At 56.9% G+C, this 21,283-nt stretch overlaps 8 protein-coding genes across 8 annotated transcripts; 4 read left to right on the top strand and 4 right to left on the bottom strand.

The window, feature by feature from the left end:
- Window positions 1-556: 556 nt before the first annotated feature.
- On the top strand, window positions 557-1,762 carry GGS23DRAFT_596528 (uncharacterized protein; the record flags this gene model as incomplete). The annotated part of the gene is made up of 1 exon (XM_051518492.1): window positions 557-1,762. One exon carries the CDS (start codon window positions 557-559, stop codon window positions 1,760-1,762), a length of 1,206 nt encoding a protein of 401 aa, XP_051372054.1.
- A 107-nt stretch (window positions 1,763-1,869) lies between these two features.
- Window positions 1,870-3,223, bottom strand: GGS23DRAFT_566494 (uncharacterized protein). The gene is made up of 4 exons (XM_051516276.1): window positions 3,100-3,223; window positions 2,609-3,028; window positions 2,392-2,536; window positions 1,870-2,326 (listed from the first exon to the last, which is right to left on the bottom strand). Exons 1-4 carry the CDS (start codon window positions 3,196-3,198, stop codon window positions 2,145-2,147), a joined length of 846 nt encoding a protein of 281 aa, XP_051372053.1. The 5' UTR covers window positions 3,199-3,223; the 3' UTR covers window positions 1,870-2,144.
- Window positions 3,224-4,866: 1,643 nt separating this feature from the next.
- On the bottom strand, window positions 4,867-7,807 carry GGS23DRAFT_566484 (amidase). Its single transcript, XM_051516275.1, has 6 exons — window positions 7,752-7,807; window positions 7,569-7,673; window positions 7,144-7,417; window positions 7,018-7,095; window positions 6,331-6,935; window positions 4,867-6,277 (listed from the first exon to the last, which is right to left on the bottom strand). Exons 3-6 carry the CDS (start codon window positions 7,197-7,199, stop codon window positions 5,163-5,165), a joined length of 1,854 nt encoding a protein of 617 aa, XP_051372052.1. The 5' UTR covers window positions 7,200-7,417; window positions 7,569-7,673; window positions 7,752-7,807; the 3' UTR covers window positions 4,867-5,162.
- Window positions 7,808-8,270: 463 nt separating this feature from the next.
- On the top strand, window positions 8,271-9,980 carry GGS23DRAFT_596525 (alpha/beta-hydrolase; the record flags this gene model as incomplete). Its single annotated transcript, XM_051518491.1, has 1 exon — window positions 8,271-9,980. The coding sequence occupies one exon, from the start codon at window positions 8,271-8,273 to the stop codon at window positions 9,978-9,980; it is 1,710 nt and encodes a 569-aa protein (XP_051372051.1).
- Window positions 9,981-10,557: 577 nt separating this feature from the next.
- GGS23DRAFT_596524 (cytochrome P450) lies at window positions 10,558-12,759 on the top strand (the record flags this gene model as incomplete). Its single annotated transcript, XM_051518490.1, has 5 exons — window positions 10,558-10,690; window positions 10,798-11,026; window positions 11,125-11,315; window positions 11,466-12,014; window positions 12,116-12,759. 5 exons carry the CDS (start codon window positions 10,558-10,560, stop codon window positions 12,757-12,759), a joined length of 1,746 nt encoding a protein of 581 aa, XP_051372050.1.
- A 173-nt stretch (window positions 12,760-12,932) lies between these two features.
- Window positions 12,933-16,757, bottom strand: GGS23DRAFT_528786 (glycosyltransferase family 1 protein). Its single transcript, XM_051514709.1, has 2 exons — window positions 16,682-16,757; window positions 12,933-16,549 (listed from the first exon to the last, which is right to left on the bottom strand). The coding sequence occupies exon 2, from the start codon at window positions 16,468-16,470 to the stop codon at window positions 13,126-13,128; it is 3,345 nt and encodes a 1,114-aa protein (XP_051372049.1). The 5' UTR covers window positions 16,471-16,549; window positions 16,682-16,757; the 3' UTR covers window positions 12,933-13,125.
- A 920-nt stretch (window positions 16,758-17,677) lies between these two features.
- On the bottom strand, window positions 17,678-18,280 carry GGS23DRAFT_596522 (Ribonuclease/ribotoxin; the record flags this gene model as incomplete). Its single annotated transcript, XM_051518489.1, has 1 exon — window positions 17,678-18,280. One exon carries the CDS (start codon window positions 18,278-18,280, stop codon window positions 17,678-17,680), a length of 603 nt encoding a protein of 200 aa, XP_051372048.1.
- An 851-nt stretch (window positions 18,281-19,131) lies between these two features.
- Window positions 19,132-20,909, top strand: GGS23DRAFT_528501 (uncharacterized protein). Its single transcript, XM_051514708.1, has 5 exons — window positions 19,132-19,337; window positions 19,497-19,679; window positions 19,754-19,928; window positions 20,000-20,120; window positions 20,183-20,909. Exons 2-5 carry the CDS (start codon window positions 19,612-19,614, stop codon window positions 20,623-20,625), a joined length of 807 nt encoding a protein of 268 aa, XP_051372047.1. The 5' UTR covers window positions 19,132-19,337; window positions 19,497-19,611; the 3' UTR covers window positions 20,626-20,909.
- Window positions 20,910-21,283: the final 374 nt, after the last annotated feature.

Genomic DNA, 21,283 nt, shown 5'->3' with positions numbered 1-21,283 from the left:
TTTGCTGCCTCAAGTAATAAGGCATGTAAAACGTGAGAAGCTGAACTTGAATTATTAGTAGCGAAGCGGAGTGGTTCGACGAATATTCTCATGTTCGTAGGACAATTCAATGAGATTAAGCTATTCCTTGGCTCTTGACCCCACCATACCCTGAGCTTGTATTCTACATTAACAGCGACGTCGTATTGGTGGTCTAGCCAGTTCTGATGAACTGGTCAAGTTCGTTAAACCTCTCCCCTTCTCTCCGCATAAGCAAACCGGCGGGTAATCATTCACTATTATCAAGAATATCTCGGCGCTCGCAAGCAAGGCCAAACTAATAGTCACTATGCTTCACCGTTAATCACAGCCCAGCCATTGTTTGCATTGACAAACACGCAGAAACCGGGGGGGAAAGGGGTGGGACGGGGGGCTAATTGTTCTTATAACATATTTACTTGGAGCAGATGAAATAAATATCGGAAGTTTCGCCGGCCTGTCTCTTCTTTCTCTCTCCCTCTTCTGCAACCACTTCAGATCACACCTACACCCACCCAAAAAACTAAATACCATCAACATGCCCCTACGCTTTACCACCCCTCGTCTGCCAATGCTCTCCCCTCGCCTGACATCGGGGCTCTGGCGGCTCCAGCGGAAAGCCCCGGCCAAATCCCTGCCAGCAGCAACACTTATGTCGTCTTCCCGCAAAGCCTTCCACCGGACGCCTTACCGGTCGAAATTGTACGATGTAGATGTGTTTTCGAGCTACGAACCGCCACCGGCTCCCTGGCGCCTCAACCAGACAGCGTTCGGCGTTACAACACGTGATGGAGGCGATCCGCGTTCCGACGTACCAGGAGTCCCCGAACCCGAGCCTCCGAGATGCTACGGCGACACGGGCCCAACTTCGTTGAGGACCCTGCTCTTGAACGGGCAGAAGAAATGGGGGCTTCATATCTATCGCACTACGTACAGCGACCAGAAGGCGTGGGAGACCTTCGAGACCCACATAATGAAGATGTTACGCTTCCACACAGCTTCCCTCCCCACCCCCGAGATTTTGGAGGAGATGGAGTGGCCCATCGTCCAGGACCGAGCCAACCTTGACGGCGCGTCACCGAAGGACATATACCGCCGGTTCAAGAAATGGCAGAACCGCAAGCCGCATCCCGACGAAGACAAAAGCTGGGCGGAGTATCTAAGTCAAACGACGTACTCATTATACCCATGGGACGGGATCGACTGTCATTTGACGGGTTCGTGGGACGAGATAGATCCGGAGAACCCGTGCAGCGAGAGTGAAATCGAGGAGAGTTCGCCGGCCAAGAGCGATTCCGAGAGTTCTTGCAGCGGGAGTGACTCGGAGAATTCACGTGGCGCGAGCGATTCCGAGATTGTGCGCGGCGAGAGCGATTTGCCGGTCCTACGCCCTGGGTACGGTAGACAGCATGACGTCAGAAACGTCTTCTACATCGTCGTTGACGAGCGATCCTTGAGGAGCGTACTCAACTCGACCCTCGACATGTTCAACCGAGGCTGGGTCTACATCGTTTGGGCCCCGAGGGGTATCCTCGACCGCTATGGGGGGGAGTGGCCAGACAAGCAGCTCGATCACATCCCCGACCGTGACTTCGACCTCTTTTGGTCGAGGATCACAACGGACGATATGTGCTCGATACTCTATACGGAACTCCGTGACACGGCGTCGTCATATCGTGATCTCCTATCCGACCTAGATACTAACGGTTACCCTCGGGGATATTCCGAGTATGGTCGGCAATGATACCGCCGCGCATGGGTATCGCCTCGGGATGGTCCTCGGCGCAGAAGGGAAGAATTTCTTAAGAACGGGCGACTGCTCGCCACCTCCATAGTGACATAGATAGGCAAGCAATTTTTAACCAGTTTTCGTCACAAAAACACAGGTCTCCCAACAAAGACGTAGGTATCACAACTTTGAAGCTGTCAAAACTAGTGTATTAGTAACAACACCGGACCTCTTCTTCCCCATTAGCCGTCATCAGGGATAATGCCACGTAATTCCACCCTGCTGTCGTGGCTAGCCAGCCCCCAGTAGTAACCACTCTCTGCGGCGACAACACACCCCTCGGGTCTCAGAAACGGGCGGCAGGCATGGGACGTAGCGTGATGTTTCCGCCGTTGGGTCAGTCTTCGAATGGGTATCTCATCATATCGATCTTCTTTTCGATTTTCCCGAGCTCGGAAAGTACGTAGTCGCGATTGGGTGGAGGGGACTCAGCCTTGCAGTATTTAGCCTTGGTACAATTAACCCAGTTCATGACCCAATCGCGTGCAAGCCGAGAGGCCTGAGCGAAATAAGACGGATCTGGAGAGTCGATTTCGGTTAGCCATAATACCCCAGAGACGGCGCGCACCGCGTGGAGGGCTTACGGAACTGGTCCCAAATTGCAGCCAGTCCTTTGCTGTGCTCGGTATGCTGCTCGATGAGCTTCAGGTCGGAGGAAATACCATCAACGATATCCCCCCTTCGCCTGACGATCTCCGGACTCCGCAGGTACTCGAACACGCCCACCGCCTGGAGATCCCATATCAGCTACCAGCAAAAATATGTGCCACCTCATTAGGCGTGCGAGCAACCTTTCCATACCCAACGTAGATGCTTTAGGAACTCCTCGGGAGACGCCCCGGTGTTCGCGATTGCTTGCCCGACTTTCTTCTGGGACTTAGCATTCGTTATTGGTTGACGGAGGCTCTCTAGACACCCTTTGGACCCGTTAATGCCACCCTCAAGGACAACGAGCGGTGTCAGGTTAGTGTTTGAGCCCATTCGCTCATACAGGCGCGCCACGGGGCGGCGAATGTCTCCCGAGAAAGATCCAACCGGGGGGAGATTAGGCGGCAATGCATGCGGGCAGTTCCATACGCATGTCCAAAAAGATTCCGGAATAGAACCAGCTTCGGTTTCCGCCCCGGTAGGTGGTGAGAAGATGTGGCTATGCTCAAAATCCGTTTTTCTCCACAGCCTCCCATGGCTGGCTGTCGCAGCAAACCGGCTCAGCACCCCTCGCTAGACGGCGAGCCATCAGCGCCTATCTGGCATACCGTCTGCGGATGCTGCGGGGGTGCTATACCACCTACCGGAAGAATATGATCGACCTGGCTACCGGCGGGGGCGGAGCCCGTGCTCGGGAGATCTGTCTCCTGAACTCTCCAGTCGCCGTCGGGAGTTTGCCGCATCTGCCACCACTTCGTAGCAAGTCCCTCTGTTTTGTTTTCGAGGTATTCCATGTACCGCCGCACTCCCGGGTACCTTGGCGGAACTTGCGTGATTTTAGATCCATACAGTGTAGTCCACCCGTAATCCTTTCGCCGCGGCAACGCCCTGACGGGGGCCGAGTCGTGACCGAATACAGAAGGACCTACGCCGGAGGTCTTTGCGTTAAAACGAACCCCCCCGAAATCGCGTGTGTCTGAGAGCGTCCACGCTTTACTTCTCGTACAGCGATGACGGCATTGGCTAGGAACAAGTAATGATATCGGGAGAGGAACGCCGAGAACAAGCAGGATAAAGCCACGATGCTGGGAACGGGACCCGTAGCGACTTCAAGGAGGGGAGGGAAGGGAAGGGGAGATAACCAAGAGCCCTAACCTCCCCCCCCCCTCCCGACGATGTAGGTTAAGTAACACGACAAGCAGCAGCAGTGGAAGAGGCGGCCCTCCCGATCGTAGATGCGCTAGCGATGCCAAACAGAAACCAACCTCAGCGCGTTGGAGTAGGGCACTTGGACTTACCGTGGAAGCGCGCAACGGAACGAGCTCTGCAACGCGCGCCAAGGCTCGTCGTCTGCAGTGGCCACCTCATCTCGACTGTACCTATCTTATGTCGCGTCCGTGCCGCCACCTGGAGCTACGTCTGAGCAGTGCGGCCGCGTATCACTGGCTCTGCGTGCGAGGAGCAGCAAGAAAGCGCGCGTTTCCCTCGCAGAGTATCGTACTGGCACTGGGCGATGCGGGCTGCCAACGCGAATGCCTCTGGCGAGAGTGCTGGACATGGTGGTGCGGCGGCCGCCCATATATCGCACCCCCTTTTCTTTATCCAAACCGCGCTCGGGGTGTGGCCCCTCCGTGTGTCCCTTCTTCGCCCAGAGGGCCGCCCTCTGGACACCCAGACGCCGCGAGGGGCCCAAAGGCGTCTTGAGATCGCTTCTTTCAAGTCGCCGTCCGCCGCGCGCTTTGCAGCAGAGAACCTTTGCTCCTCGCCTGCCTGCATTAGTCCTTGGTTGGGTCCCATTTGCAGCTACTTTCTCTGCCCAAGGCAGTCCTGAATGGTGTAGAAAGAGGGATGGAATATTGGATTGGTATTCTACCGCGCTCCCCCTTATGGAACGAGCAAAGAACTGCTTGCTCTAGAATACCTGTGTGAAAGGGCCCCCAAACTGAGGTAGGAGAGTAAAACCCCCATCGGTGGCAGCAGGATCCACCCTTGCATCTCCTTCAAGCATAGGTGGGCTTTCTTGCATCGCTTCACAGGAGCCTGCTTGCGCTCGGAAAAGGGGACGTTGGCAGGCAGGGCTCTTTTTGATTGCGGCCCAATACTTCACCGCTGGTTTTGTGGGCGTCATCTCTATAACATTGCTCACTCTGCTGGCTCCCGTATCCTAGGGTGAAGGATAGGTAGTAGTACCTGAGCTTCCAATGTCCGCTCCGGGACCCCATCTGCTTTGCGGCATGATGTGATTGATTCATCTGCCCACAATGTCTACGAATGCCGCTTTATAAGAAGTGTCTAATTAGTAAAAGGTTGAATACGATCAAAGCACCTAAAGCTCGGTACATTCTCTGCAAGGACTGTAAAGGGGATGACTCCCCCCGAGTGGGATATTCTCCTCGGGTTGGTATCCGGTCTCTAATGTGACGAATGTCTGAATATCGCAACATATTTATATCCTTAGCTAGGTTGGTATATAAATTGCCTATAGCCTCCCTCTCCCGGGTAGTCTGAGGGGAACCAGAGGTCTACGAATCCGGGCCGGCAGGCGCCGAGAAAGCCCCACAATACCTCAGTCTGATCTAATCTAATCTAATCTCATCTCATCTCAGTTTCTCGGGACAGTGGCTCAGTGTGATTAGCCGTTACCTTTCACACTCGCGTGATTGGAACGGGGTTTCTACTAAAACCACCTCCTCAGGCGAACGCTACGTTACTGGTCCTTGGGTTTCCGCCGCGCTAGCTCTGCGACATCGACCCATCTGGGGGGGTGGCATGGTTCGTCAGAGCACGCCTCCACGTCCAAGCCGAATTGCACGAGCGCGGACTCGCTTGCCCACTCGCCTGTTGCCATGATTCCAACGGGCACCTTTCCTACCGTGTCTCGGCTGGCGACTTCACCCTCGCGCGGGTGCCCCTCAGGAACGACGTAGCCCGCGGGCAGGCTGATGCTCGGGAGCCCGCAGAAATTGCCCATCCACGTATATCCCATTGCTGCGAAGCTCTGGTTTCCGTCATTAATGCCGTACTTGAGCTCGAGGGCTGAGCGGATCGGCCAGCCGGCACACATCGTCGTCGGCGTGACGATGACCATCCCGGGATGCGTCTCCCAGAGCCAAGCGAGGTGTTGCATGAGCACGTGGCGCAGCTTCTGGGCAAGCAGGTAATCTGTGGCGGGGGTCGCCCGGCCTAATCCCTCCATGATGCGGATAGAGGCCGTGATGCCGCTGGCGCCTGTCAATGCCGACGACGCGTCTGCGACTATCGTTATAATGTGCGCGACCTGCCCTTCTGTGAAGAAGGGGATCTCGATGGGCACGACTTCGTAACCCTTGCGATCTGCGAGTCGTTTAATGCTTTCGCGGCAAATCTCTTGGACACCCGGTGCGGCTCGCCGAAACCAAGCCTCGGGGACACCGATTGTCTTATGACGGTTGACGCCCCCAGCTAAACTCGTAACCGTGAAGCGCGATGGCGAGGGGAGCTTTGACGGCACGTAGAAGGGCGAGGTAGGGTGTGGCTCGCTAACGACAGAATACAAAGTCACGAGTGAGGCCATATCGGCTGCCAAGGCCCCTTTGACCGCACAGGTGTTGGCATGGTTCGCACCCGGGAAGAATGATAGTCGGCCGTGAGTTGGTTTGAGGCCAATAACAGAGCAAAAAGAGGCAGGAATCCGAACACTACCGCCGCCATCACTCCCCATTGCGATGGGAACCAGACCAGTCGATACCGCATACGCAGATCCAGAGGAACTGCCCCCGGTGTAATAACGGCTGTTATAGGGGTTGAGCGGGGTGCCGTACGTAGTATTGCTACCGGAGGCATCTACTACTGTGAGCAATGGCTGAGAGCTGAGAGCTTCAAGACCAGATACGTACCCATGCCATATTCAACCATATTGGTTTTGCCCATGATGATTGCACCAGCTTCTTTCAACTTGGCGACGCACCAGTTATCAGTTACATGGCCGTCTCGATCGGGATCCTCATACTTGTGTACGGAACCGAGAGTCGTCGCATACCCCTCCACATCCGAATCGTCCTTGATCGCTACCGGTATCCCGTCCAGAGGTCCCAGCGACTGCTTCTCCTTGTATCGTAGCGTCGAAGCCTTAGCAGCCTCAATAACAAGCTCCGGCCTGACTTCGATCCATGCCGCCGAGTGCTCGCCGGGTGGTGAGGTATCACGGCGGATCAGAGGGATGACGGACTGAACCACGGCCAGGGGTGTGAGCTCGCCGGTTAGATAGAGAGACCGGTAGTGCGCGACCGAATTCTTCGGGATTTCTGGCTTATCTGACATCGAGGGCGAGGGCAAGGGATCGCCTTCTACGTGACTTTCTACGGCCTCGGCGACTTCGAGCGGTACGACCATGGGATCGAATCGCTGTTCGACATCCTGAAGATGCTCTCTAATGGAACGAAGGGACGACAATCCTGCGTTGCTCCAGACGATCCGCCGGAGAAAGCTAAGCCAGTCTATCCTAGGAAGAAGGCGGCTGAAGTTAGCTGATAGACCCTGGGACGACACAGTGCCAAGAATCGGGAGAGGGCAGAGGATGGTACAAGAACGCGGAGATCACCAGAGCCCAGCCGGTAAGCGTGGGGTTGGGCCTCGTACGATTTTTGTATGGCACTGAGGGTCTATTACGGTCAGCATCGCAGGTCTCATCTCTCACGACGTGAACTCACGCCCGTATCGGCTCCGGATAGAGGAGAAAGCGCTGTTCACGGCTGCGAGAACCCATAGCGACTTAGAGGCAGCGCGCGTCGGGCCGTTCGAAGGGAGGGCTGAAGAATATTGGCAAGATAAGTGTGCGCCGAGAGCAGTGAAGGGTATGCGAGGGCGAGAGGTTCGGAATACGGTACAGGCATGTTGTCTGGTAAGGTTGGGTACCTAGATACCTAAGTACCTTACCTGAGGTGAGGTCCTTATCCCTCCTCTAAGAGGTTAGGTCAGGTACAGGTACGTAACCTCTTACCTGTATTGTTCACCGAAGTAAAGGGAGGTAGGTTAAGTACCTAACCTAAGGTATGCTTTGGTGTAAGGTACCTATGTGGGAAAAAAAAAAAGGCCATATGGAACACTTACCTCAAGTACCTAACTTCCATTGTAGTAGGGAAGGAGCACGAAAGGGGGGGGAAGCTATAGGTACCTGCCTCCTATTACCACCTAACCACAGAGGTACCTAAACTACCTAGGTACCTAGGTACCTAACCAGGTGGGCACATCCATCCGATTGAAATGTACAGGTACCTGGGTACCTGACTATGCAGTGGGTGCTGACTAATTACCCCAGAGCCGCTGGAGCGCCGAATCTCCATCCTTCTTCTCTTCTTCCGCCGCTCATCAGCACACAACCGCGAAGAGGAGACGCGTACACACCACACACACATAGCACACGGCACGCAGCGAGCGGGAGTTCGAGATTAAGACAGACAGACACGGTAAAATCGATACGACAGCGATAACCCACCATCGCCGCCTGGTATCGGTGCAGATGAGGTAACGGGATGCCCGTTCGAGCTAGGTACCTACGTGACGATGCAGCGGGTGGCGCCGATCAGCACGACGTCGTAGACACGGCAAATAGCGCCGCTGCCAATGGCGTCAGCTTTTTACCACCGCCCCCTGGTCCGGCCCGGCCTTTGTCTGCAGGTCCAATTCCAGGCACGGTAGGATTGCAGCCAGGCACCCTCATTCTATATCGCCCGTTACTTATAAGGCACGCTTTGCTCCCACCCACCTTCTTTTTCGTCCCCTCGCTCTCTTCCTCTTCCTCCTCCTCCTCGTGCTGTGCTGCGGTGCTACCCTTGCCATGCCCTTGCTCGTGAAACTACTACTCCTAGGGGTTATCGCACGCCGTGGGCTCGCCCAGTGGGTCAAGCCACCTACCTCACTCGAGGAGGCCACTGGCTATGCCGGAATTCCTGTTCGGTACAAGGAGGTCCCTGCTGGGACTTGTGAACTGGACCCTGACGTGAAGAGCTACTCGGGATACGCCGACGTCGGGGAGGACCAGCACATATTCTGGTGGTTTTTTGAGGCCCGTAACCAGGATCCCTCCGAGGCAGATCTGACGGTTTGGATTAATGGCGGGCCTGGTTCGAGCTCCATGATCGGCCTCTTCGAGGAGCTCGGGCCTTGCGGCGTTGACTACTTCGGCGAGGTCTACAACAACCCCTATTCCTGGTCCAATGTGAGCAATATGCTCTTCATCGACCAGCCCTCGCAGGTCGGGTTCTCCTACTCGAAGCCTGTTTCCGCCTACAAATCAGCCGACGGGAATATTGTCGCTTTGCCCGATGACACGTGCCCGGACTACGCGCCACCGGGCTCATGCGGCACCTTCGCTTATCCCAATATCACGTTGACGGCCAACTCGACGACGAACGCCGCCCCCAACTTCTGGAAGACGTTGCAGGGCTTCATGGGAGCCTTCCCTCAGTACTCGCGGAACGGATTCCATTTCGCGACGGAAAGCTACGGTGGCCACTACGGGCCCGTGTTTAACGCGTATCTCGAAAAGCAGAACGCTCTAAACATCCCGGGCGCCAAGAAGATCCAGCTAGAGTCTGTCCTGATAGGAAACGGTTGGTTCGACCCCATTGTTCAGTACCAAGCGTATTACAACTTTACCGTCTTTCCCGGCAACACGTACGACTATGCGCCCTTTAACTCATCAATTGAAGCTATGTTTTATAATAACTTGTACGGGCCGGGGAACTGCGTCGACCGACTTAATGACTGCAAGGCCACCGGGAGGAATGAGGTGTGCAAAAACGCAGACAACTTCTGCGCCTCGGTAGTGCAGCTCATATATGACACGGTGCTTGGCCGAAGCGAGTACGACGTCCGGGAGCTTGTCCCGGATCCGTTTCCGTACAGCTTCTACACCGACTACCTGAACACCGCCGAGGTGCAGGCGGCGATTGGCGCGTTTACCAATTTCTCTAGCAACTTTGCTGTGGGGGAAGCGTTCGACAATACCGGCGATGACGGCCGCGAGATGGGCACGATCGAGGATATCCGGTATCTGCTATCCAAGGGCGTCACGGTTGCGCTCTTCGCTGGCGACGCAGATTACAACTGCAACTGGCTGGGGAACGAGGCCGTGGCTGAAGCAGTGGCAGCACCGGGATTCTCTAAAGCCGGCTACGTGGACTTGCAGACGAGCGATGGCGTTGTCCACGGCCAGGTCAAGCAAGCCGGCAAGTTCAGCTTCACCCGTATATACGAGAGCGGCCACGAGGTGCCCTTTTACCAACCCTTGGTCTCATTGGAGTACTTCGAGAGGGTTATCAAAGGCCTCGACGTCGAGACTGGTAAGCGGGTCGTGGACGAGACATATGCCACGAAGGGTTCGAAGAAGAGCTTGTATCGCCAAGGAAATTCGACCATGCAGTGGGATGTGGTACCAGCCAACAGCACATACGACGTTATTAATAACAAACCTGGCCCTCCGTGGGGCCAGTCAGTTCTCTTAAAGAGGAGTCTCGAGTCGTTTCCGAGGCGCCGAGTGAAGTAGGGAACCCCTCGCTCACCACCTACCTCGGCGACGAGGAGGCTTGACCTAGCCTCGGGGTATCATACCTATGATATGATACATACGCGTACATACTATATAACTCGACGCTGTCGAGGCCCTCGTGAAACCCCCGCTTACCTTCGTCTCCAATTGGAGACTCTTCTCATATGCAAAGTGTGCATTGCTTCATACGCTGAGCTCACATGCGACCAACCACTCGGCCAGCCCTCTCGCATCTTGTTTCCTGAAGTAGCCCCCGGCCGCGCGCGATTGGTGAAGGGTAGAGTAGCAACTGTAGATTATGCGGGCATACACCACCACTTACGCCACTAACAAAAGTCAGAGACGTCCGGAAGGACCCTGTCGACAGCTCATGGGACTCCAATGTGGGCGTTTAGCCATTCGGCCATGATAACCGGCCAGTAGCAAATCTCTGCCCATCCGTATGGGTTGCGTAGGCAGGCCTAATGGGTGGTATGCCCAAGGGTATATAGACCTAGACCCCCACGGAGAAACCTCGAGGTATGTGAGCAACCAATCTACCCCTTTCGATAGTATAATCACCGATATCACCATTATGACTTACCACCTTCCGCTGGTCGTCCCCGCTGTCGGGTTCTTCGCCCTCCTCCTCCTCAATATTCTCGTCCGTCTTATCCGGCTCGCCACCGGACGACAGCACCTCAGTCCCCCGCCCGGCCCCAGACGACGTGAGTAGATCCGGCAGTTCTTCGCGGTGTTCTCGGGATACGTTTTCGAGACTCGCAGGTCGTACGCATACGAGCGATCACTAATGCTAGTCGTCTTCGCCCTGCAGTGCCGTTGATCGGGAACCTGCACCAGTTGGTCCAGAGCCACCCATGGCTGGAGTTCCATCGCTGGAGCAAGACCTACGGGCCGGTGATGTATCTAGATATGCTTGGACAGCCGATAGTCGTGCTATCCACATACGCCGCGGCGCAGGACTTGCTCTCGAAGCGTGGCGCGCGATACTCGGACCGCCCACGATCTATCTTCTTCAACGACCTCGCTACTCGGGGCATGCAGTAAATAGCCTCCCCAATTCCCACCTCCCCTTCTCGCCTCCCTATACACATACCCACACCACTGTCTCTCAAACCTAGCCGCTAATCCCCGCTGTCAGCCTCGCAGCCCAGCCATATGACGACACATTCCGGCTCCACCAGCGGCTGCACGCACCGCTGCTCAATCCGAGTGCCGCGGCCCGTTACCGTACTCTCCAAGATATCGAGTCGACACAACTACTAGCGGACCTCCTAGCGGGATACGATCGGGACGGAGAGAAAGGATTGGCTCCTATGTCCTTATTTCAACGTGAGCTCATACCCTTTTATCTTTTCATCTCGTCCCCCCGCCGCCTCTATCTGCCATCCGCACTACCTTCGCCAACTTCCACTCCCATTTAACGGCGCGTGTTGACGATCGACGATGACGGCGACCCGCGTCCTCCATCCCCCTGTGTAGGAACGGCAGCTAGCATGATCTACGCACTGCTCTACGGGCAGCGGCTGCATACGGATACGGAGCCGCGGCTCATCCGCGCAATCCAAGTGCAGGAGACGTTCGTGAAGGAGTCGGCCTTCGGCGGGCACCTGATCGACCTGTTTCCGGCGCTCAACGCTCTGCCGCGCGCGCTCGCGCCCTGGAAGGCCCGCGGCGACCGCCTGTACGCCGCGGAGCACGCCCACCACGTCGGCAACCTCGACCGGGGGCTGGCGCGCCCCGGCTGGAATTTCTCCAAGCACATCAGCCGCGCGGCCGCAGCCGCCGAGGCCGAGCCGCCGCACGGCAAAGGCCACCTGTCCGCCGAGGCCGTCGCCTGGAACATCGGCAACATCGCCGACGCCGCCTTCGACACCTCCGCCACCGCGCTCGAGTGGTTCGTCCTCACGTGGGTGACGCGGGGTGCCTCGCACATGGCCGAGGCGCAGCGCGTCCTCGACCGGGTCGTCGGCCGCGGCCGGCTTCCGACGTACGATGACCGGCCGCGCCTGGTATATATCGACGCCATCAGTAGGTCATGAACTCTTTTCGTCCTTTCGTCCCCCACCCCCCCCCTCTCTCTCTTCCGCACGTGTCCCCGTCGCTGATCGCGTGCGCCCGACGGCGACAAGTCAACGAGACGCTGCGCTGGCGCCCGTTCGTCACCGGCGCGGTGGCCCACGCGACCCTCAAGGAAGACACGTACATGGGCTACCGCATCCCGGCGGGGTCCATCGTGGCGCCCAACTACTGGGCCATATCGCGCGACGAGTCCGTCTTCGGGCCCGACGCGGACTCGTTCGTGCCGGAGCGCTGGCTCGCCGCCGCCGCCCCGGACGAGCCCGAGGCCCAGCGGGGGGACGAGGAGAAAGAGGCTCGCGTCCTGCTGCGGGACCTCCCGCTGACGCTCTTCGGCTTCGGGCGCCGCATCTGCACCGGCCGCCACGTCGCGCGCAACGGGCTCTTCATCGCGGCGGCGCGCCTGCTCTGGGCGTTCGATGTCGAGTTGGCAGACGACGACGACGACGGCGACGCCGGGACGCCCGAGGCAGCCGCCGCCCGCCGCGCCCGCCGAGTCGAGGAGCTCGCCGCCGAGACCGCCTGCAACAACGACGTCATGTTCCGCCCGCTCCCGTTCCGGGCCGTGTTCCGCCCCCGCGGCCCCTGGGTGCGCGACCTCCTCGCCGAGCACCGCCACGACTACGAGCACGTCGACCTCGTCGCGCTCCTGGACGAGGCGGCCATCGCCACGGCTGAGACCCAGGGCGTGGTGTGAGTAGAGCAGGCCACCAACTTGGCACAATTAGCAAGGTTAAAGAGGTAGGTATGCCACTAGCATCCCGGATTCCTGGGGATTCCTCCTATCTACGCACATCTACGCACATCTACACGCACCTCAATAGGGCTTAGTATTAGTGATGCTAGGTATCCTCTTGCACATTTCTTCTCACACTCCCTATATTTGTGGGCAAAATGGATAGGTCTGGATGCTAGGCTGGGCGTAATGAATTCCTGTTGTTGCAGAACCCCCCTCCGCCTGTCTAATGCAGGGTTTTCGAGTCACCCGGAAACTACTCCGGGCCATCGCGATCCCGACTTTTAAAAAAAATTAGCTCGCTCCTTCGTTGTCCTCTCGTCGTATCTACGTCCCCCTGTGCTTAGCGAGCACAGCTCCTATATCCTCACCCCTATTTACAGCATCGAGGGCCTTCTCTGCCCCTCGGACGTTCTCAAAGATGGGATCGTGGCCGTGTCTTCTCAATATATGGGCACTCTTATTCTTCCCGCTTCCATCGCCGCCAATTCGCGGTATGAGACGTCGTTTCCCTTCCTGCTGCGTGATCGCTTCCGCCAACCCGTTCATGATATGCCATCCCTTCAGAACTGTATCCACCGTGGTCTTGCGTTCGGCTTCGCTGAGCGCGCGGAGCTCGCGCTGCGCCTGGACAATATGCGCACGGCGGAGGTACTTCATGGGCTGGTCTTTGCCTTCGACCTGCTTGACGATTCCTTGGAGAACGTAGCCTATAGGGCCGACCACTGCCGCTACGTCTTTCAGCACAAACCCGGTAAGCCCCATGCCGACACCCAGGAACGCGCCCCTGACACCTTCGTTTTTAGCGCCACGAACCGGAAGTCGCACAATCCCGGTGAATCCGTCATATATCCCGTAGAAAAATTCGTAGCCTGCGGCCTTAAGCCCTGACCGTATTCCGGTAATGCGAATCGGACGTCTAACGGTGTCATCGCCGTAGAGGCGAGGGGCATTATGGAATCCGCGAGCTAGAGCGAGGAAGAAGTCGGCCGGCACATGGACTAAGGATCGGCTTATATCGCCTACCCCTTCCCGTATATCATTGAAGTATTCTTCTGGCGCAGGTTCGAGGGGTACCGACCCAGGTGTCGTTGCCGTCGGCTTCCGGGCATCTTCGGCGAGACCAACGGTGGGACCAGTATTTCCATCCCCTCCCTCTGGAAAGGGAAATCCACTGGACGGTTCAACTACCGCGTCGTTTCTTCGGCGACTCTTTTTCGCCTTCTTCTTCTTCTTGAGCTTGGCCCTATCGTAAGACGTCTTTGCTAACCGATATGGGACATTGCCAATCCCCCTGACCAACCCGCCAATGCTCTTCATCAGGGAGCCGGCAACCCCTGTGATGGGCTCACCTGGCCCTTCGAAATCATTCCATTCCTTATGTCGGATTAAGCGCAACTTTCGCCAGGGCACCAGGCCCTGACTCACGGCAATATCAGCTGCCACGGCACTCAGCTTCAGAACAGTTCCCTTGACCCTCCAAACCGCTACACGGCCATCTAGGATCGAACATCGCATGGATGTCTTTCCGGAAAGCGGCAGGTTGCGATGGAATGCATCGACCGCGTTTTTGGCGCCGTCGCCTTCAAGCTCGATGCTTCTGGCGATATTCTGTGCGGCCGCTACCGCTTCGCTTGTCGTGCAAAATCTGATACCGTCTGCGAGTGCTTCGACACTTAGTTTCTTGTATGGTACGGGTACCGGCCCTGCACCTGCATCGCTGACCCTAGGGCCCCAGAAAAACTGGTCACCAAAGAAGGGCACGATCATGATCGGCTTGCCGCATTTCAACGCAATAGCAGTAGTCCCAGCACCCCCGTGGATAACACAGGCCCGGACCCTGGGGAACAGCCAATCGTGCGGAACGTTATCGAGTAGGTAGATGTCTTCGGGGATGTTTTCCTGACCTAGGCCGCCCCAACCTTTAGACACCAAGGCACGGACGCCCGCCTGCTCCACCGCTCGGAAAACCATGTCGGTAAATTGATCGGCGTCATCGACCACAACGGACCCAAAACCGACGTAAATCGGTGCTTCGCCGGCGTCCAAAAACTTCACGAGACTCTCCGGCGGCTCATAGGAAGACGCAAGATCGAGGAAGACGAAGCCCGACACGTCGATCTCTGGTCCCCAGTCGTCAGGCTTGGGTACGAGACCCGGACTCCATAGATACGTGAATGGCACGTGTAAGCGATACGTCGCCCCCGGCGCCCAGAGGGTTGAAACCGGGTCAAGCCCTAACGTCTTCACCCGAAATTCGTTCACGAGGTCTCCGAGACCCTGCCAAATCATGGTCTCGACGAGGGGATAAGATAGTAGGTTGGTATAACCAGGGTCCACATTCGACTTCTTGATACTCGCTAAAGGGTGGGGGAACGCTTGTGTTGGCGTGTAGGGGAATGTGAACATGAGATGTAGAGGAATGCCCAGGGCTTCGGCGCAATGGATATGTGCGAAACTAGGCGGGTTGGCAATGATGGCATCTGCAACGAATGGGTCCTTCTGGCCCATCATTTTCAAATTTTGTGTGTCTTTCTCATTGTCGGTTGCGTTGATACAAGCTCGCCAGAACCCCTCGAACATCTCAGCCATGGCGGCCCGCCTCCTCCCAATGTCGCCAGCCTTCACTGCCCCTATCGTGGGGATCATTCCAGGGTTCTTGACCATAAACGCCATCAGCTCCGACGGGTCCCCTCCGACGGAGAAGAACTCCAGCTTCGAGTCGTTTTCGACAAATTCGCGGAAAGCAGGGTGCGTGGCAATTCTCACGCGGTGACCATATTCTTTGAGAACCGAGCCGAGCCGCAAAAATGGTTGAGCATCGCCACGCGAGCCGATTACCATGATGACTATGTTCAGCCTAGGCGGTCTCCTTCCCGCACCTGGTGTTATGGCGGCGGCCGGAGAAGACGGAGAGGCGGCCGGCCGTTGGCTTGCGTCATGGCTTTTCCTACGGACGACCTTCTTGACAGCAGCGCCAAACGCCTTGGCAAGGTATCCGTAATCTCTCGTACTACTCAACGTGATATTTAACCGGCCGTCCCTCTTAGAAACCTTGCCTTTGGTGGTGTAAAGGTCATTCGCCGCCTGGAAACGGCGATATTTGTCACCAGAGGGATCCGGTTTGGGCCATCCTCGCGACCTTCCCTTAGGCCTATCGGTGCGGGTGTCTGGATTTTCTGTCTCCGACGACGAAGGTGAATCGGATGTGCCATCGTCGCTGATAGAATCGCGCGTATCCTCCGGAACAATTCCTTTTCGAGTAAAAATATCCGTGCCAGCGCGCTTGAACGTAGGGAAGTTAAGGAAGGCGGAAGGTTGACGCTCGTTGCGGGCAGGATTGCAGGTAGAGGACTGCCCTAGCCTCGGGCGTTGGTTGAAAACGGGCAGTGAGCTAGACTTCCGATGGGCATCGATAGGGGTAGTAGGGCCAGGGGATAGTGGTTGCTCGAGGGCGCTTACGAAGGAAAGATTCTGGCACAAAGGCGATGGACCGGGTGTTTCGACGCCGGGAGGGACGTAGTTGGGGTAGATGAGACGGCCTTGCGGATCTCGTAAGGTAGTTCCGCGACGGGCACCACGCTCCGCATGGGGTACTTGGAGTCGAGCCTCCTCGGACTCCCAACCGTCTACAGGAGCCACCAGCGGCTCATTAAGTTCGGTGGAAGGCATCAGTACTCGGGATTCCGACAGGAACAAGAACTGGCGTTCGGGCGGATGTCAGCGCCGACAGTTCGAGGTACGAGTATAGCTGCGAGGTGAGGAGCACAGCTATTAGCGACCGAATAGCCCCAGTCACCTCGCGGTTTGTGGGCGTAATAGAGGGGAACGAGCGAGCCCTCCAGCCGGACGGGGTGGCTGGGCGTAGTGACGTCAAACCTACCGCCAACTGTCACATCGGGTCTCAATCACCGTCAGACCGGACTGGGCGCGGCAAAAGCAGGGCAGAGCTATTCGAGTTCACGGATTGGCGTGATGGTCGGAGTCGAGCGCAAAGGCGCAGGCCTAGATGGGCTGGAGCGTTGCAGGATATCTCGTAGGAAGTACATGGTGTATAGGTATGGCGGACGTCCCCGAGAGGGGGGGGACATTTCCCGGAGGTAGGTAGACGGAGATGGATACCAAAGTAGAGACTGTCTCTCATGGCATACAGGGGAGAGAGGGAGTGGCTGCGGATCGACACTCCCGCGTCGCCACTGCCACGTACTGGAGGAGGCGGGCATGTTACTCTTGCCGTCGCCATCGTCACTTCCCGCAGCTAAATTGCCAGCATTAGGTGCGATGACATCACCAGTCCGCTCGGCGCTTGCCCGATTAGCCCAGGGGATACCTCGCATTGGAGGATCTTGGCAAGGGTGCCTCCTACCTGTAATATAGGAGGTAGGCACGTATAAGCCAAAGTGGTTGAAGATAAGAAGTACCTAGATACCTAGGTAGGCACCTGCCCTTAAGTACCTAAGGGTGGTAACCACCCAGGTGGATACCTCCTCTAGGCGTCTCTTTTACTTGTAGGCTGTAGGTACCCGAGGTAGGCAGGTACATCTAGCACGGAGAAGACATCGGCGATAGAGGAGCAAACAACGTCCATAACTACCTAAACCCAGTGGACTGGTCCTGCCATGCCTGCCACATCTATCTGTACCCAAATCTAAAAAAAGAGGAAGAGCGAAAGAAAGAAAGAAAAAATGTACCAGAAGAAGAAGAGATGGAAAAGGATGCTAATGCCCCCCCTACCCAATGCACCTTGTCCTGCTCATATGCACCTATATACATGCCCAAAACTCCCTCCCTATGCTCGGTTCCGTGCCGGCGCGGGGGCTCCCGACGCTGTCGAAGCACCCGTCACGGTCTCTCGTCGCTGGCGCGCGGCCGGCGCTGTTCACTTCCAGCTGCAGGTGGTGAAGGAGCTCCGGTTCTTGGCGCCGGTGTGGGTCATGAGGCCGCAGAAGGTGACGGTGACCTTCCCGGTCTTCTTGTTCATGGCCGAGACGTTGACCACGACGCGGTCCGGGCCCGGGTCGTCGGGGTTGGTGCCGAGGTAGACCTTCTTGTTCTGCAGGATGGGGAACTCGTACAGCGGGCCGCGGCACTTGCGGTCGAAGTTCTTGATCTCGTTGCCGCGGTTGTTGAACACGTGCGGGTACTTGTTCTTGCCCACCTGCTTCCGCCGCGTCTGCAGCTTGCCCGCCTGGTCGCCGGCGTCGCGCACGTTGCCCGCCGTGTACGTCTGCCGCGCGCACGTCGCCGTCCGCGGGAAGTTGGTGAACGTGAACTTGGGCTTGACCGCCCGGTCGCTGAGCAGGGCGTCGTCGCGGATCTCCAGCGCGTCCTCGAGGTCCCGGACGTCGAGCGCGTCTTCGAGACCCCGGACATCAAATTCTTCGACGTCCCGGACGTCGACTCCGTTCTCCACGGGCACAGCCAAGCTGTTCCCTAGAGAGAAGAGGAGGGCAGTGGCAAGGAGTGCGCTGATGGCCTTCATGGTGAAAACTTGGATCAAGGAAAAAGAAGGAAAAAAAAGAGATATTAGGTACTGGTTTGATAGATGTTGCTGCTGTTGCTGCTATTAGGTATCGGTTGATGGACGTTGTTGGTTGTTGCTGCTGCTGCTAACGATGAGGACAATCGAGGGTGATATGGTCCCTTTATATAGGTATCATGTGAAGGTAGGATAACCTAGCTATGTGATGTCTCCATTTCCACTCTCGAGTCGAGTTCCCGAGATCCGCTGACTCTGTTTGGGAGCGACTCGATTCCGCCCAGGAGTGTTACCAAAATAGTCCTCACTCGTAAGAGAAACTACTGTTTGCGGGCTGAGGCCATCAAACTTGGGGCATGCCAGCCAATACTGCCGTGCAAACGTGGGTAACGGCGCACCGCCTTTGGTTTTCCTCCATCCTCAAGACAGGGCGCATTCCGTCTCACCATCTATCGGGCTCGATCCTTCATCCCCATAGCAGGTGTTCGCGGAGGGCCATCGTACACGACGCGAATGACGGCTGGTCATGGTAGGCTTCCGCGACCCGCGACCCGTCCTTAAAAACAATCAACTGAAAACAACAATCAAGGGAGATGAATAGGGGAGCTGAGCGGATTCAGCCCTGCCGATCGATCGCCTTCGTCGCGCACCGTGACGTGAGCGGAGAGCTTCAGGCGACAGACCTGGAGAAAAGCGAGCAAGCTGCCTGCCTATAAGGGTTAGTTTGGGGCGTAAGACACCGTAAATAGAGAACGCCCAGGCGATATCCCCAATATATTGCCGGCTCTCGCTGTGGCTAAGCCGCTGTCATCCTCTCCCATGTTTCGAACGATAGGCGATAGAGCGCGCCGCGGACGCGGAGGATCTGTTGCATAGCAAACCATCTATCCTTTCTTGTTAATAATATCTCAAACACCGCCGCATCGTAGGTTGAAATATCGCGGGGCCACTCCCCCTCATCTACGTCCTACAATCCTGTTCTGTTTTCTCAACTTCTAGTCAATGCTTACCCGCCAGCAACTGGGCGGAGACTTGGCGACCACCTTGCGGATGTTCCAGTGTAGGTGCCTGATCTTACCCGCTGCCTAGACGCCTAGTATTACCTGCCTTAGGTACCTAGGAGTTGCGCCCATATGCGTCCTCGAGTGCGGCGTATACCAACAATATCAGCACCTATACTAACACGGCCCCGCGCCGTTCAATCGCTCAAGCGGCGCAGCTTTCGACAGACTCTCTTTAAATCATCGCCGTCGAAGTTTTCTCGGAGGCTCTCGTTTAATCATTCCCATCTTTGGCCTAAAATCCCCCGTCTACTGCTCAGTGTCCCCCGCAAAATGGCGCCGTCAATCGATGCATTCTTTGACAAGAGGATCGCGGACCGATGGGGTCCGACACGCAATGAGTGAGTTGTCACCCCTCCCCCTCCTTCTCCTTGGCCCGCCTCCCACGCCTACGGGGCTCACTACCCACCGACAGGGCGAATGCCATCCGCGAGCTGCTCCGGGGCAGCATCACTCCCGAGGAGGCGGCTGCGAGATTCACCAGCGACATCCGCGCATCTCGCACCGCCGAGGCAAGCAGAGGATCCCTGTGGGGGATGTGGAAGCTGCTCGAGGACACGGCAAGAAAATTCCCCGAACATCACGCTACGGTAAAGCATCACCCCCGAGCGTCGGGACGGTCGTCCTCCTTCCCTGCCGTCGTGATCTAACCTTCTCGAAGCTGGTAAAATTGGTGGATGCCGTTCGGCAGCTTCCCGACCTCGCAATCCGAGGGGAAACGGCTGTCAAATGGCCGGAACTCCCGATACTAGCAGAGCTGTGGGGAGAGAACGTGTTTGACCGTACGTGACCATCCTCTCGCATCCATGCCTCTCTATGCATGGAGGATCTAACGCTACGAAAGGGGACGAACTGGCCTACTCTGAAGAGCAGGTCGCGATAATCGGCTTTACCGCCCAGCTCTGTGCCCGGCAGCTTGTCGACGCCAATGATTTCCTGTCAGCGGCGGAGCTCGACTTCTACGCCGCCTTCGAGAAGGCGCCGGCCGCGGGTTCCGCTCTCAAAGCAGGCGACATCCAGAGGCTGAACGTCAACGTGCCCATCGCGTCGCAGTGGATTCTGCATGCCGGGGAGGCCATCTACAACTGCGAGGAGACCTTCGGTCTCCAGGCCAGAGACGGCTTATGGACGGGCCAGCCGGGGTTCAGCTACGGCAGGTGGAAGCTGTGGAAGGAAAGGGCGGAATGGGTGTGCAGCCTCAACGGGACGGTCAGGCGGGAGACGATAGACGTGGCCAGGAAGATGGTGGAGAGGATGAGTCAGATCGAGAGCGCCGACGCTTCTTGAGAGATGCGATGAGATGAGAGGATGCTAGGTTAGGTACCTACCTACCTATTCCGTAGTAAAGCATGTCGGATAATATCTTCAAACCCCTGCGATGGAAGCCATCGATTTGTACCCCACCTGCGCGCCACCGCTGCGTGAGCCACATGAAGCCACACACCCTGCTAAATGTAGGTACCTACCTACCTACCTAGGTAGGTACAGATAGGCTAAACAATAGAGACTACCAAGTAGCGCTATCAGGAATCGAACCTGTCCTCTATTATCTAACCCACTGAGCTGGTACCTCCCAGCCACGAGAGATAAACCCCTGAACCAGCTGCTCCACTTTGATCAAGACTGTCAGTCCTACGAATCTTTGCCAGCTCATCCTTCCGGTCGAGGCTACGAGATCGCCCAGGTCTCTACATATTCAGCTTCTCGTGGCCCAGCAAAGAGTCTGGCTGCTGCGTATGCGTATCGACGACCGGCTTCTCCGGCGGGATTTCCGACTCAAACAACCACACGTAGCCGTCGCCTGGGACCCGCGAATAGCTTGTCGGCGTCTCGACGGGGGGCTGCGTCGCGGCTCTGACTCCAACGGCACGCCGACCGAGATGGCTTGACTGGATAGGTTGCGATACGGGATTATATATGCTAGCATAATCGTGACCCACCTTCG

The sequence above is a fragment of the Durotheca rogersii genome, assembly GCF_024521655.1.
Source record: "Durotheca rogersii strain YMJ 92031201 chromosome Unknown GGS23scaffold_9, whole genome shotgun sequence".
In the NCBI taxonomy this organism is placed as follows: Eukaryota; Fungi; Ascomycota; class Sordariomycetes; order Xylariales; family Xylariaceae; genus Durotheca; species Durotheca rogersii.
The sequence above is the reverse complement of the archived record's forward strand: the minus strand, read 5'-3'. Positions and strand labels throughout refer to the sequence as shown.

Coding starts and splice junctions, on each gene's coding strand:
- GGS23DRAFT_566494 (XM_051516276.1), bottom strand. CDS start 3,198: ATGCGGCAAACTCCCGACGGCGACTGGAGAGTTCAGGAGACAGATCTC. Junction 3,029..3,099: donor AGGTCGATCATATTCTTCCG/GTAGGTGGTATA, acceptor CTCGCCGTCTAG/CGAGGGGTGCTGAGCCGGTT. Junction 2,537..2,608: donor TCCTAAAGCATCTACGTTGG/GTATGGAAAGGT, acceptor TGGGATCTCCAG/GCGGTGGGCGTGTTCGAGTA.
- GGS23DRAFT_566484 (XM_051516275.1), bottom strand. CDS start 7,199: ATGGGTTCTCGCAGCCGTGAACAGCGCTTTCTCCTCTATCCGGAGCCG. Junction 6,936..7,017: donor CTGGTGATCTCCGCGTTCTT/GTACCATCCTCT, acceptor CCTTCTTCCTAG/GATAGACTGGCTTAGCTTTC. Junction 6,278..6,330: donor TATGGTTGAATATGGCATGG/GTACGTATCTGG, acceptor TCACAGTAGTAG/ATGCCTCCGGTAGCAATACT.
- GGS23DRAFT_528786 (XM_051514709.1), bottom strand. CDS start 16,470: ATGCCTTCCACCGAACTTAATGAGCCGCTGGTGGCTCCTGTAGACGGT.
- GGS23DRAFT_528501 (XM_051514708.1), top strand. CDS start 19,612: ATGGCGCCGTCAATCGATGCATTCTTTGACAAGAGGATCGCGGACCGA. Junction 19,680..19,753: donor TGGGGTCCGACACGCAATGA/GTGAGTTGTCAC, acceptor ACCCACCGACAG/GGCGAATGCCATCCGCGAGC. Junction 20,121..20,182: donor GGGAGAGAACGTGTTTGACC/GTACGTGACCAT, acceptor ACGCTACGAAAG/GGGACGAACTGGCCTACTCT.